At 50.2% G+C, this 10,631-nt stretch overlaps 1 protein-coding gene across 3 annotated transcripts; it reads left to right on the forward strand.

Annotated features, from left to right (window-relative positions):
- The first annotated feature begins 546 nt into the window (after positions 1-546).
- Positions 547-10,532, forward strand: Crtc2 (CREB regulated transcription coactivator 2). 3 transcript variants are annotated; one of them, XM_028753189.1, is made up of 14 exons: positions 547-816; positions 3,349-3,450; positions 3,527-3,643; positions 4,671-4,732; positions 5,367-5,435; positions 5,599-5,702; positions 5,793-5,822; positions 5,980-6,044; positions 6,167-6,216; positions 6,341-6,585; positions 6,931-7,337; positions 8,873-9,136; positions 9,586-9,772; positions 9,884-10,532. In XM_028753189.1, exons 1-14 carry the CDS (start codon positions 664-666, stop codon positions 10,102-10,104), a joined length of 2,076 nt encoding a protein of 691 aa, XP_028609022.1. In that variant the 5' UTR covers positions 547-663; the 3' UTR covers positions 10,105-10,532. The 3 variants fall into 3 exon arrangements, with proteins under 3 accessions (XP_028609022.1, XP_028609024.1, XP_028609023.1); XM_028753191.1 differs by lacking the exon at positions 5,367-5,435 and having other exon boundaries at positions 638-816; XM_028753190.1 differs by lacking the exon at positions 5,793-5,822 and having other exon boundaries at positions 639-816.
- Positions 10,533-10,631: the final 99 nt, after the last annotated feature.

Below are 10,631 nucleotides of genomic sequence, written 5' to 3' on the forward strand. Positions count from 1 at the left end.
TGTTTCTATACACCTCTTTGCTATCTGATTCCGTGTGCGTGTGTGTGCGTGTGTGTGCGTGTGTGTGTGTGTGTGTGTGTGTGTGTGTGTGTGTGCGCGCTGCGCGTACGCGCGTCTCTGTGTTTGTTGTGGTCAGTCGGAGAGGATATGCATCTCAGATGCGTACAGTTGATTTAAGTCCTCGGTTTCACTCGCCCCACTTCTCACCTTTCCTCAGGATAACCAAATTTCTCTTTTGTCTCTTCCTTCTTCCCTTTCTGTCTCCACCCCTTCCCTTCCTCGTCTTCGTCTTCCTTGGCGAATCCCTCTCCCCTTCCCGTTCGTAGGCTCGCGACTGTTTGTAAAACTATCTTTCCCGGTTTCCTGTGCGCGAGGAGTAGGTGAGGGGTGTTGTGCGTGCCGGTCTCCCAGGGTCACGCGACTTCTGGGAAGTGGAGTCCACTTCCTGCCCTCGCTGCGTAGCTGAGGGCGTAGAGGAAGCCCGTAAACAAACTACATGTCCCAGTAGGCGGTGCGTCTCGAGTCAGGACTAGGCTGGGGACGAGCCGCCGGGCTCGCGGAGGCGGCGGCGGCGGCTGCTAAGGCTGAAGGAGCCGGGCCGGGCCCGCGGCGGGGGGCCGTGGCTGGACCTGGGAAGGTGGCGGGGAGGCACGCAGGGCTAAGATGGCGACGTCAGGGGCGAACGGGCCAGGTTCCGCCACAGCCTCAGCGTCCAATCCACGCAAGTTTAGTGAGAAGATCGCGCTGCAGAAGCAGCGTCAGGCCGAGGAGACGGCGGCCTTCGAGGAGGTGATGATGGACATCGGCTCCACACGGGTAAGGGGTCATGCCTGGGAGCCGGATCACTGAGGAGCGGTCGCAGAACGGAGAGGCGGGGCGGGGGCGGGAGCTGCAGGGCGGGAGGCGGAACACTGCTGGGACAGCGGGCGCCGCCGTCTGGGTGGCATGGGGTGAGGGCTCAGAGTCAGTTAGACGAATTTTGCGGGGAAGAGGTGAACACACTGGAGGGTTGGGGGAGTAGTAAAGACTGGGTTGGAGTCATTTACGTATGAAGCAGGGATTGCAGGAGGAGATGGGCCACCGAAGTCCATCTCCTGGGGAATGGCCCTTGTCTATCCCTGGCCGAGTCCTTTCAGGTACTCCACTGAAGCATCCTCAATCTTGGATTATGTATTGGGAGCATAGTTTGCTTGTCCCTAATCTGACCCTTTCTGAGTTTGTGATCAACAAACTAGTGCCTGTGCTCTTATGGGACACCAGGTTCCAAGGGGAGAGGGCCCCTCGAGTGGTTTGATCGGGCTGTGCTGGGTATATTGGGACAGGAAGTCCCCTCCTGTGTCCCGTCCCTTTGCTTCCTTTTTCAAATATTTCGTGTGGTTTCCTGACTTGAGTCAAGGTGAAGACCATTGCTTACAGTATGGGTCTTGGTGTCTGGCTCTGGGAGCCTGGGAGGAAAGGTAGAGCTTTGAATCACCAAATTGGGTTAAAGGATCACCTATCCTTTGACTGAGGATGTGCTGAACTTTCTATAGGGAGGTGGTGCTACTTGTGGGTCAATATCTGGAATGCTTTCTAGAGTCCTCTATGTGTGGGAAATATTCATTCCTAGGAAGCTCCACAAAGAATTTTCAGGCCTCTGATGTTTTTTGAAAGCAACCCCCAACCCCTGCCTTGGTCTGTTGCTTCCCAGGGCAGGTTGTGAGGGAATTGGGGTGAACACTCAAGAGTTTGCAGGTAAGCAGCCCCAATTTAGGAACAAAATTATTTTTAAAACACCAGGTGAGGGATATTGCAGTATCTTTCATGATAAAGAGCTAGAAGGAATCTAAGGGGAGATAATGGAGCATAAATACCGTATTTCAAAGCTCTTTAGTTCTATATATGACTGACTGACTGTATTTATGTGTATATCTTCCTCTAGTCTTTGAGTCCTGTGTGTGTTTCCCCTTTGATTTTCTAGAGACCACATGCTCTAGTTTGTAAGAGTTCAAGATAGATAAACAGAGACACAAATCTTGGGTGTTTTGTGTGTGTGTGTGTGTGTGTGTGTTTGTATAACCTACTCTTAACCACTATGAGGATTATGAACTGTTGACTGCTCCCATTAAGAGCTTTTGATTATGGTAGGGGTAGAGTCAAGAAGATGGGAGAGAGGTTTATTTCCAGTGGAATCCTTGAGGCTCTGTACTCTGGACCAGAGTTATTGTATGCAAGCCGGGGCTTCTCTCTTTGTGGTGCTTTGGTAGCACTTTTCTCCCTACTTTTCTTTTGCTGATTAACTTCTCTGCTGCATGGCAAAATAATAGTGAACATACATGGCCAGAGACTACAAATACAAGAAACTTGAGTTTGGACTGAAAGGCTTACTTTGTTACCTGGCTAACTGGAAGGGTGTGCCAGAGGCAGAGACAGTCGTGGTGGCATATACCACTGAGAACTTGGAGGGTCTATTCATTTAGCCCAGAGATCAGCATCACCCACTGGCATCACTGAGCTGATCTGGAATAGAAGACACGTTCTGATCAGGTCTGAGCTTTCAGAATCTACTCTTCCTTGATTACTCTCCTCCTTTCCATGCCCTTATCCCAGCTCTATTTATTTGGCTGCAGGCAGTCTGAGCCTTGGAAGTAGCTACTTATTTCTCATACAGAGGTACATGTGATACATAGAGAGACTAAAACTATGGCCAACTGAGGGTTATTTTGTCTCACTTCCTTAGCAGACATCTCTATGAACTGGCAGGAGATGCCCTTGCCCAAGTTGTAATAGGTTACTGTGCCCTCTCCCTCCTCTACTAATTCAGCTATCGTAGCATCCAGTAGAATAGTACTTGGGTTGGTTACTTCTCTTTTAGCAGAACCATCATCATCACTTTTTGGGTTAAGTTTGGGATGTGCAGACTCTGTAAGCAGCCTTGTTCTAAAGCTGGAAATGAAGCAGATCCCAGAAACTTAAGGTCTTAAGAGTGTGAAGGAAAGAAACTGTCAGTAATGAATCTTTGTCATCAACTCCTGTCTTCTTCTCATCGTCTAATCAGTTTTGGACATATCTGGAAATGAAGGCAGAAGGTGCCTAATAGGCCACCATCTATGACTTGCCTCAGTGGGGATACCAAGAGACAGAGACAGGCCTTGCCCAGCGGGGTTTTCAGGCAGTAGGAGCTCATTGCTTAGGAAGCTGCAGAAAGACTGGGGTGGGTTGTTTGTACCAGGTCTTGCTTTTCCACATCACTGCCTTTTTACTGGCAGATATCTTAGAAAGCAGTAGTGTATTCTGGTGGCAGAGATGGCCAAAGGGAACAGTACTTACAACCTTCCTTGACATGCCCATTTGTCTCTTTTATCTCAGTTACAGGCCCAAAAACTGCGACTGGCTTATACAAGGAGCTCCCATTATGGTGGTTCTCTGCCCAATGTTAACCAGATTGGCTGTGGCCTGGCTGAGTTCCAGGTGAGTGGACACCAGCCAAGGAGGAGTATAGGCTCTCAGGCTCCTTCCCTTGCTGAGTCACCTGTCCTTTTGGCAGAGCCCCCTTCATTCACCTTTGGATTCATCTCGGAGCACTCGGCACCATGGGTTGGTGGAACGGGTACAACGAGATCCCCGCAGAATGGTGTCCCCACTCCGCAGATACACCCGCCACATATCCTTCAAGAGTGACTGAAGGGCAAAGGAATGATAGGAAGGGGCTCTTTAGAGACTCACGGAGGGAAGGAGCTTTCTCATTTATATGCTCAGGTCCTTCTTTCTCCAGTTCTTTTACCCAATCTTGAAAAGTGACCACAACCTGTGTGTCAGCACAGACTCTTGTGATGGACAGCTGGTGTTTCTGTAGCTGTGCCCTCCTCAGTGCTGGTCCTGGCTGGCCTTACTTCCACTCACTTGATTGTAAAGCAGGGCTCCCTGTTACCTGTGAAGAAGATTCAGTCCCTCTCTCATTCTGTTGTGAACTTTCATTCCTAGAGACTCTACCATATTTGTTTCCATAACCCAACTCAGGCATTTGCTTAGATTATTCCGGCTCTACTAAGCTTGGCCTGAGTTTTTTTTTCCTGATTTGTTTGTTTGTTTATTTGACTTTCTGAGCATCTCTCTGTGTAGTCCTGGTTATACTGGAGCTTGGACTAGGCTGGCCTATGTAGACCAGGTAGATATCCACCTGCCTCTGCTTCCTGAGTGCTAAGATTAAAGGAGTGTACCAGACCTGGTTTTCTTTTTTGTTTGTTTTTTTGGTTTTGGTTTGAAATGGTTTCATTCTGCAGTCTGGGATTTTCTGAAACTTGACAGATAAATCAGGTAGGGTTCAAACTTTTGGTGATCTCCTTGGCTCAGCCTCGTAAGTACTGGGATTACAAGTGTGGACCACCATGCCTATTTTTATTCCATTTTGTTGTTTGCTAATTTTTGTGGTCCAGGGCCTAAGAAATTAAGTGGCCTTCATTGAGATATAACCCTGGTTTCTCTTCTCCTTTTCTTTTGTTCTTGTGCTTGTATGGTGTGTGTGTGTGTGTGTGTGTGTGTGTGTGTGTGTGTGTGTGTGTCAGTGACATAGCACCTCACTTTGTTGGGATTACAGCAATGAGCCACTATATATGACTTGTATTACTATACATTGTCTCTCTTATTCTCTCATCTGTTCTCTACTTTTTTCCTTAACTACAGCTATTTACATTGACAGTTCTCCCTATAGCCCTGCCTACTTATCTCCTCCCCCAGAGTCTGGCTGGCGAAGGTGAGTCCATAGCAGGTAGAATTTCTCACCCATTCAGTCTCTGACATGTTCTTGAGCGGCTGAGGTGGGCTAGGTACTAGGCTAAGGTATCAAAAGTACCTCCTCTTATAAGGGCCAAGCTGGGAGGGTGGGGCAGCTGGGTAGGTGGTCAGAGTCCAGTCTTGGCCATGTTGACACGAGTGGCCAAGCCTCCTAATCCACCTAGCAGAACCAATGGAATTGTAGCCAAGCTGGGGTGTGTGTAAGTGGGGGGGTGGGGGAGGGAAGAGTGGCAGGGTGGCAGGTGAAAATGGCTCCTTTTTCATAGTAGTGAATGCCAGGTGTAATGCTGTCAGGTCTTAGAGCCCCTCCTTTCTCCATCTCAGCTCCAATATTTGTGTCCAGAAAACTTGGTAGGCTTCAGCACTTCCACTCAGCTTGTGTTGGCAGAGAGGAGTTTCTGTATCCAGATCTCTTAGATTGAACAGGGATGGGGGGGCTCATGGATCAAGGGCATCAGAAGACCAGAAATGAGGCATGATACTAGGTACCAAGGCCTTTTTGTATCCACCTGACTGCCGTACATTTTCCCACCCCCATGCCTTTCTCATCCATTGCCAGCACCTTCTTCCTCCTCATAACTTTTCTGTCCTAGGATGATGCCCTGGGGCAACCTCCCAGCTGAGAAGGGGCAGTTGTTTAGACTGCCATCTGCACTTAACAGGTGATGGTCCTTGCCTTCTTTAGTCTACATCTCTTTCCTGTACTTTCTGGGGGCCCTACTCTACTTCATCCCCCTTTCTAGACCAGTTTGAATATCCCACTGCTGGGCAGTGTTTTGGTACCTGGAAGACTACTACTGCTACTTACTTCTGTTTCTCCAACAGGACAAGCTCTGACTCTGCTCTTCACACAAGTGTGATGAACCCTAACCCCCAAGACACTTATCCAGGCCCCACACCTCCCAGTGTCCTGCCCAGCCGCCGAGGAGGTAGGTGGTCCTAGGGAGTAACTGTGCAGGTTTTTACTGAAGCAGACAAATAAGTGGGCAGTGCAGCCGCCACTGTTGCATTCCATGCAGGTTTCCTGGATGGTGAGATGGACACTAAAGGTGTGTGTTCTTTACCAGCTGGGGGTAAATGAATGCCAAATGGCTGGGACTTTGTATGGGGTCAGGGAACCATCTTCCCTCTTGGCTGCCTTTGCTTCTTGTCCTGCCTTCTTGGATCTTTCTCCAGCTTTCCCCTCACCAGTCTTTCTCTTTTAAGTCCCTGCTATTGAGGAGAACTTGGTAGATGACAAGCATTTGCTGAAACCTTGGGATGCTAAGAAGGTAGGTGAGGGCCACCGGGTATCTTCCACTATCCCTCTGCTCTACTCTTTCCCTGGGACAGCCCTTCCAGGGTTCCCACTGAGATCTGTCCTCATCTCTAATCCTCTTCCTTCTCTTCTCAGCTGTCCTCATCTTCCTCTCGACCTCGATCCTGTGAAGTCCCTGGAATCAAGTAAGGAGCCCTGTAAAGCTGGGGTGAGATGGAGGGAAGGCGGGAAAGAGATATGAAAGACTGATTTCTGCTCTTCTCTGACCGCTTTCTCTTTACCTATCTTTCCTTCTTCTGTCCTCCCTAGCATCTTTCCATCTCCTGACCAGCCTGCTAATGTGCCTGTCCTCCCACCTGCCATGAACACAGGGGGCTCCCTACCTGACCTCACCAACCTACACTTCCCCCCTCCACTGCCCACGCCCCTGGACCCTGAAGAGACAGTCTATCCCAGCCTGAGTGGGGGCAACAGTACCACCAATTTGACCCACACTATGACCCATTTAGGCATCAGTGGAGGTCTGGGCTTGGGCCCCAGCTATGATGTATCAGGTGAGTGGCTACCTTGTTCTGGTCATGTGACCACAAAGTATCACATGGCTAGAAGGGTGAAGGGGACAGATGCTTGATCTGGGAGCCTGTGATGGCCTACCAACTTGTACCTCATATCTCTTCATTGTAATTCTCACCAAGCAATAATGGGTAGGTGTGGCTTTTCCTAGAAAAAAAAAAGATGGACAATAACCCCCAAATGGGTAGTGCTGATCTCATGGTTAGGGACAGAGTAGGAAGGACCTTGTGTTGCCATGGTCTCGTCACTGCTACCCATTCTGGTCGGAAAGGGCTGAGTTCCCATCAGTAATGTTGGCATCTCTGGTTTTTTGTCTGTGTCTGCAGGACTTCACTCACCTCTTAGCCACCCATCCCTGCAGTCCTCCCTAAGCAATCCCAATCTCCAGGCTTCCCTAAGCAGTCCTCAACCCCAGCTCCAGGGCTCCCATAGTCACCCATCACTGCCTGCCTCCTCCTTGGCCCACCATGCACTGCCCACCACCTCCCTGGGCCACCCGTCACTTAGTGCCCCAGCCCTTTCCTCCTCCTCTTCCTCTTCATCCACTTCATCTCCTGTCCTAAGCGCCCCCCCGTACCCAGCTTCCACTCCTGGGGCCTCTCCCCGCCACCGTCGTGTGCCCCTCAGCCCCCTGAGCTTGCCCGCGGGCCCAGCCGACGCCAGAAGGTCCCAACAGCAGCTGCCCAAACAGTTTTCGCCAACAATGTCACCCACCTTGTCTTCCATCACTCAGGTATGCGTGGCTACCTTCCCTACATGTCTCCCTTCTTCTCCTTCCTGTGCCTGCCCCTGTCTCATCCATCCCCTTCCATTCCTCTGTCCTGTCACAACCCATCTTGAATCTATCTATCTTTCCCCTCTTGGCTTAAAAGTACAAGCTCTGCCGTTAAACCTTTTGGTTTCACATCATAGTTCTGCCTCTTGATACTTGGCTTCGTTCACAAGTTACTGAACTTCTCTGAGCCTCGGCAGTCTCTCATAGAAAACAAGGATGGTTTTGTGAGCATCGGATACAGTAACATACACTAAGTATTTAGCATCGTGCCTAGCACAAGCACCGGTGTAGCTTATCCGTTGGCCTTTCTTATACTTCCTTTGCCAGTTCACCTCATCCCCCATCACTTCTGTTCTGTCTCATCCCTCTCCTATTTCCCCTTCTTTACTAGAACTCGTAGAGCCCGAGAGTCTCAGACCACAGAGCCCAGTCCTTTCACACTGTATAAATGAAAAACCTGGTGCCTGAACTGAAAGTAATTTCCCATCATTTACGCACATGGTGGAGATGGTGTCTCATGGAGTTCATCTGTCCTTGAAGTCAGTATATAGTTGAGGCTGACCTGGAACATCTGATCCTTGCTGCTTCTGCCTCCTAAGAGCTTAGATTACAGGCATGAGCTACCATGCCCAGCTTTCTTTTCTTTTTTCAGAGTTGCCTCCATGCTAAAGTTTTCAAATCTTTCCCTGTTTTTTCTTCATCCTAATCCTTTCCTCCTCTCCGACGTCCTCTGCCCTACTTCATTGCTGTTTCCTGGATGTATGTTCTGTGTTCCATCTGTACCCTCTCCTGTAGGGAAGACATGCCAGTGAGGGCAGTTCGCCCTCCGAATCTCTACTTCTTCCTCTCCTTCCCTCTGGCCTGTGAAGCCCCTTCAGGGCTTCAGAATAGCAATGATCATCCACACTGAGGCATTAACTGTCAGTCTCTTGTGAGCTGTCACAAGTAGCCAGTTACTGCTAGCCAGGCACTGGGGTTTAGGAACAGTCACTTATGGAATGAATTTAAGAGTTAGCCTTGTGGCCGGGCGGTGGTGGCGCACGCCTTTAATCCCAGCACTTGGGAGGCAGAGGCAGGTGGATTTCTGAGTTCGAGGCCAGCCTGGTCTACAGAGTGAGTTCCAGGATAGCCAGGGCTATACAGGGAAACCCTGTCTCGAAAAACCAAAAAAAAAAAAAAAGGAGTTAGCCTTGTGCTAGCCTCAGTGAGCGCTTACAGTTAGGCATTTTGTATAATTTCCAACAACCCCAGAGGCGTGCGTGGAGGCATAGGGTATTGTTGGTTTTGGGGGAGAGTGGGAAGCCAGCTCCCACTCTGAGCCAAGCGGAGGCAGTGTCCTTGCGTCCTGAGTGCTGAGGTTACAGGTTGCACCAGTGCCTCTGGCTTGGAGCATTGTCATGCTCGTATTGAGGACACGTGCAGCTTATACGGTGGGGAACTCTAAGAGTTCTTTTAGGGGATCACACTAAAGAATAAATTTTCTCCCTTTACAGGGCGTCCCCTTGGATACCAGTAAACTGCCTACTGACCAGCGATTGCCTCCATACCCATATAGCCCCCCAAGTCTAGTTATACCCACCCATCCACCTACCCCAAAGTCTCTACAGCAGTTGCCCTCTCAGGCCTGCTTAGTGCAGCCCTCAGGTGGACAGCCTCCAGGCAGGCAGCCACATTATGGGGCACTGTACCCACCTGGGTCTAGTGGACATGGGCAACAGCCTTACCACCGCCCAATAAATGACTTCAGCTTGGGGAATGTGAGTATGCAAACTCATAGCTCTGAAATGGGAGGGGCTGAGCGTGGGTCAGGTACCTGAGTGGTCACTGGTACACTGACTTGGGAGATATGGGTGGGACCTCTTTTTCCCCCAGGTAACATAGCACTGCCAGCTTGGGGCTCCTGTCTTCCTGTGTTTGACCCCTACTCCTGCCCCTCTGTTTCTGCTCAGCTTGCTCTCTGATGACTCCTGCCTTGACCCGTTCTCTTCCTGGCATGCACATGCTCTGGCCCAGCAGGTACGGTGCCCACACTTACTTCGGGCCCCGTGCTCGCTTCTGTTGCTCTGCTTGCTATCACCTCCCTTTGTCTTTGCCTCTCTTCCTAGGGTGGACGGGGCTTGCTAGGCAAAGGGGACAGATCAGCAGAGCTAGGCAGGGTACCCTGTTCTGAAGCCCACTTCCTTAAGGTCTGTCTATATGTCCCTAGCTGGAGCAATTCAACATGGAGAACCCATCAACCAGCCTGGTGCTGGATCCCCCTGCCTTTTCTGAAGGTCCTGGATTTTTAGGGAGTGAGGGATCAATGAGTGGCCCCCAGGACCCTCATGTCCTCAACCACCAAAACTTGACCCACTGTTCCCGCCATGGCTCAGGACCTAATATCATACTCACAGGTAAGGGAATGTGGGTGCTGGTGGAGATTGACAGCTTCACTGATGGAACAGGAGACTGAGGAGTTTGAAGGTGTGTGGCCTGGGATCTTTACCCACCTCTTCTGCACACAGGAGACTCTTCCCCAGGTTTCTCTAAGGAGATTGCAGCAGCCCTGGCTGGAGTACCTGGCTTTGAGGTGTCAGCATCTGGGTTGGAGCTGGGACTGGGGCTGGAAGATGATTTGCGCATGGAGCCACTGGGCCTGGAAGGACTAACCATGCTGAGTGACCCCTGTGCCCTGCTGCCTGACCCTGCTGTGGAGGACTCATTCCGTAGTGATCGGCTACAGTGAGGGGACCTTACTGCCATCCTTCTTCATGGCCCTGTCCCATCACTGTCTTTTCATCCCTTCCCCCTGGCCAGTAGAGAGTACTCTCTGCCCCTAGGTCCTTTTCTAACATAAATGAAGGATCCTAAAATGAGGAAAGGGAAGGGGCTGGGCCAGGTGACCCCTGGATGTTGTACATCTGGTGGGCTTGGGGAGTTCAAGGGAGGGTCTAAAAGCACTTGTAACTTTGAAAATCGTCTGTCTGGAGGTCAGAGCCTGTTGGAAAGCAAGGTGTAGAGGGGAATCTTGGAGAGAGGGCTTGTCCAGAAAAAGGGTGGGCATTACCAGCCCCTCCCTAGTTCTCTTCCCCTTGCAATGGAAGAGAGAGCCAGAGTGGATATTATTTTTTATTAAATATATTATATGTTAATAAAAAATCCTATTAAACCTTTTGTGTGCTTGACTGTTTGGTACATGGCTGGGGACCTAAGGAGGTTTGATGCCATAGGTTCTTTTGTGTTGCATGTTTTTTTAAGGCGAGATTTCTCTTA

Source organism: Grammomys surdaster, unplaced genomic scaffold (assembly GCF_004785775.1).
Source record: "Grammomys surdaster isolate TR1022 unplaced genomic scaffold, NIH_TR_1.0 125946, whole genome shotgun sequence".
In the NCBI taxonomy this organism is placed as follows: Eukaryota; Metazoa; Chordata; class Mammalia; order Rodentia; family Muridae; genus Grammomys; species Grammomys surdaster.

Coding starts and splice junctions, on each gene's coding strand:
- Crtc2 (XM_028753189.1), top strand. CDS start 664: ATGGCGACGTCAGGGGCGAACGGGCCAGGTTCCGCCACAGCCTCAGCG. Junction 3,644..4,670: donor TCCGCAGATACACCCGCCAC/ATATCCTTCAAG, acceptor ACAGCTATTTAC/ATTGACAGTTCTCCCTATAG. Junction 9,773..9,883: donor ACCTAATATCATACTCACAG/GTAAGGGAATGT, acceptor TTCTGCACACAG/GAGACTCTTCCCCAGGTTTC.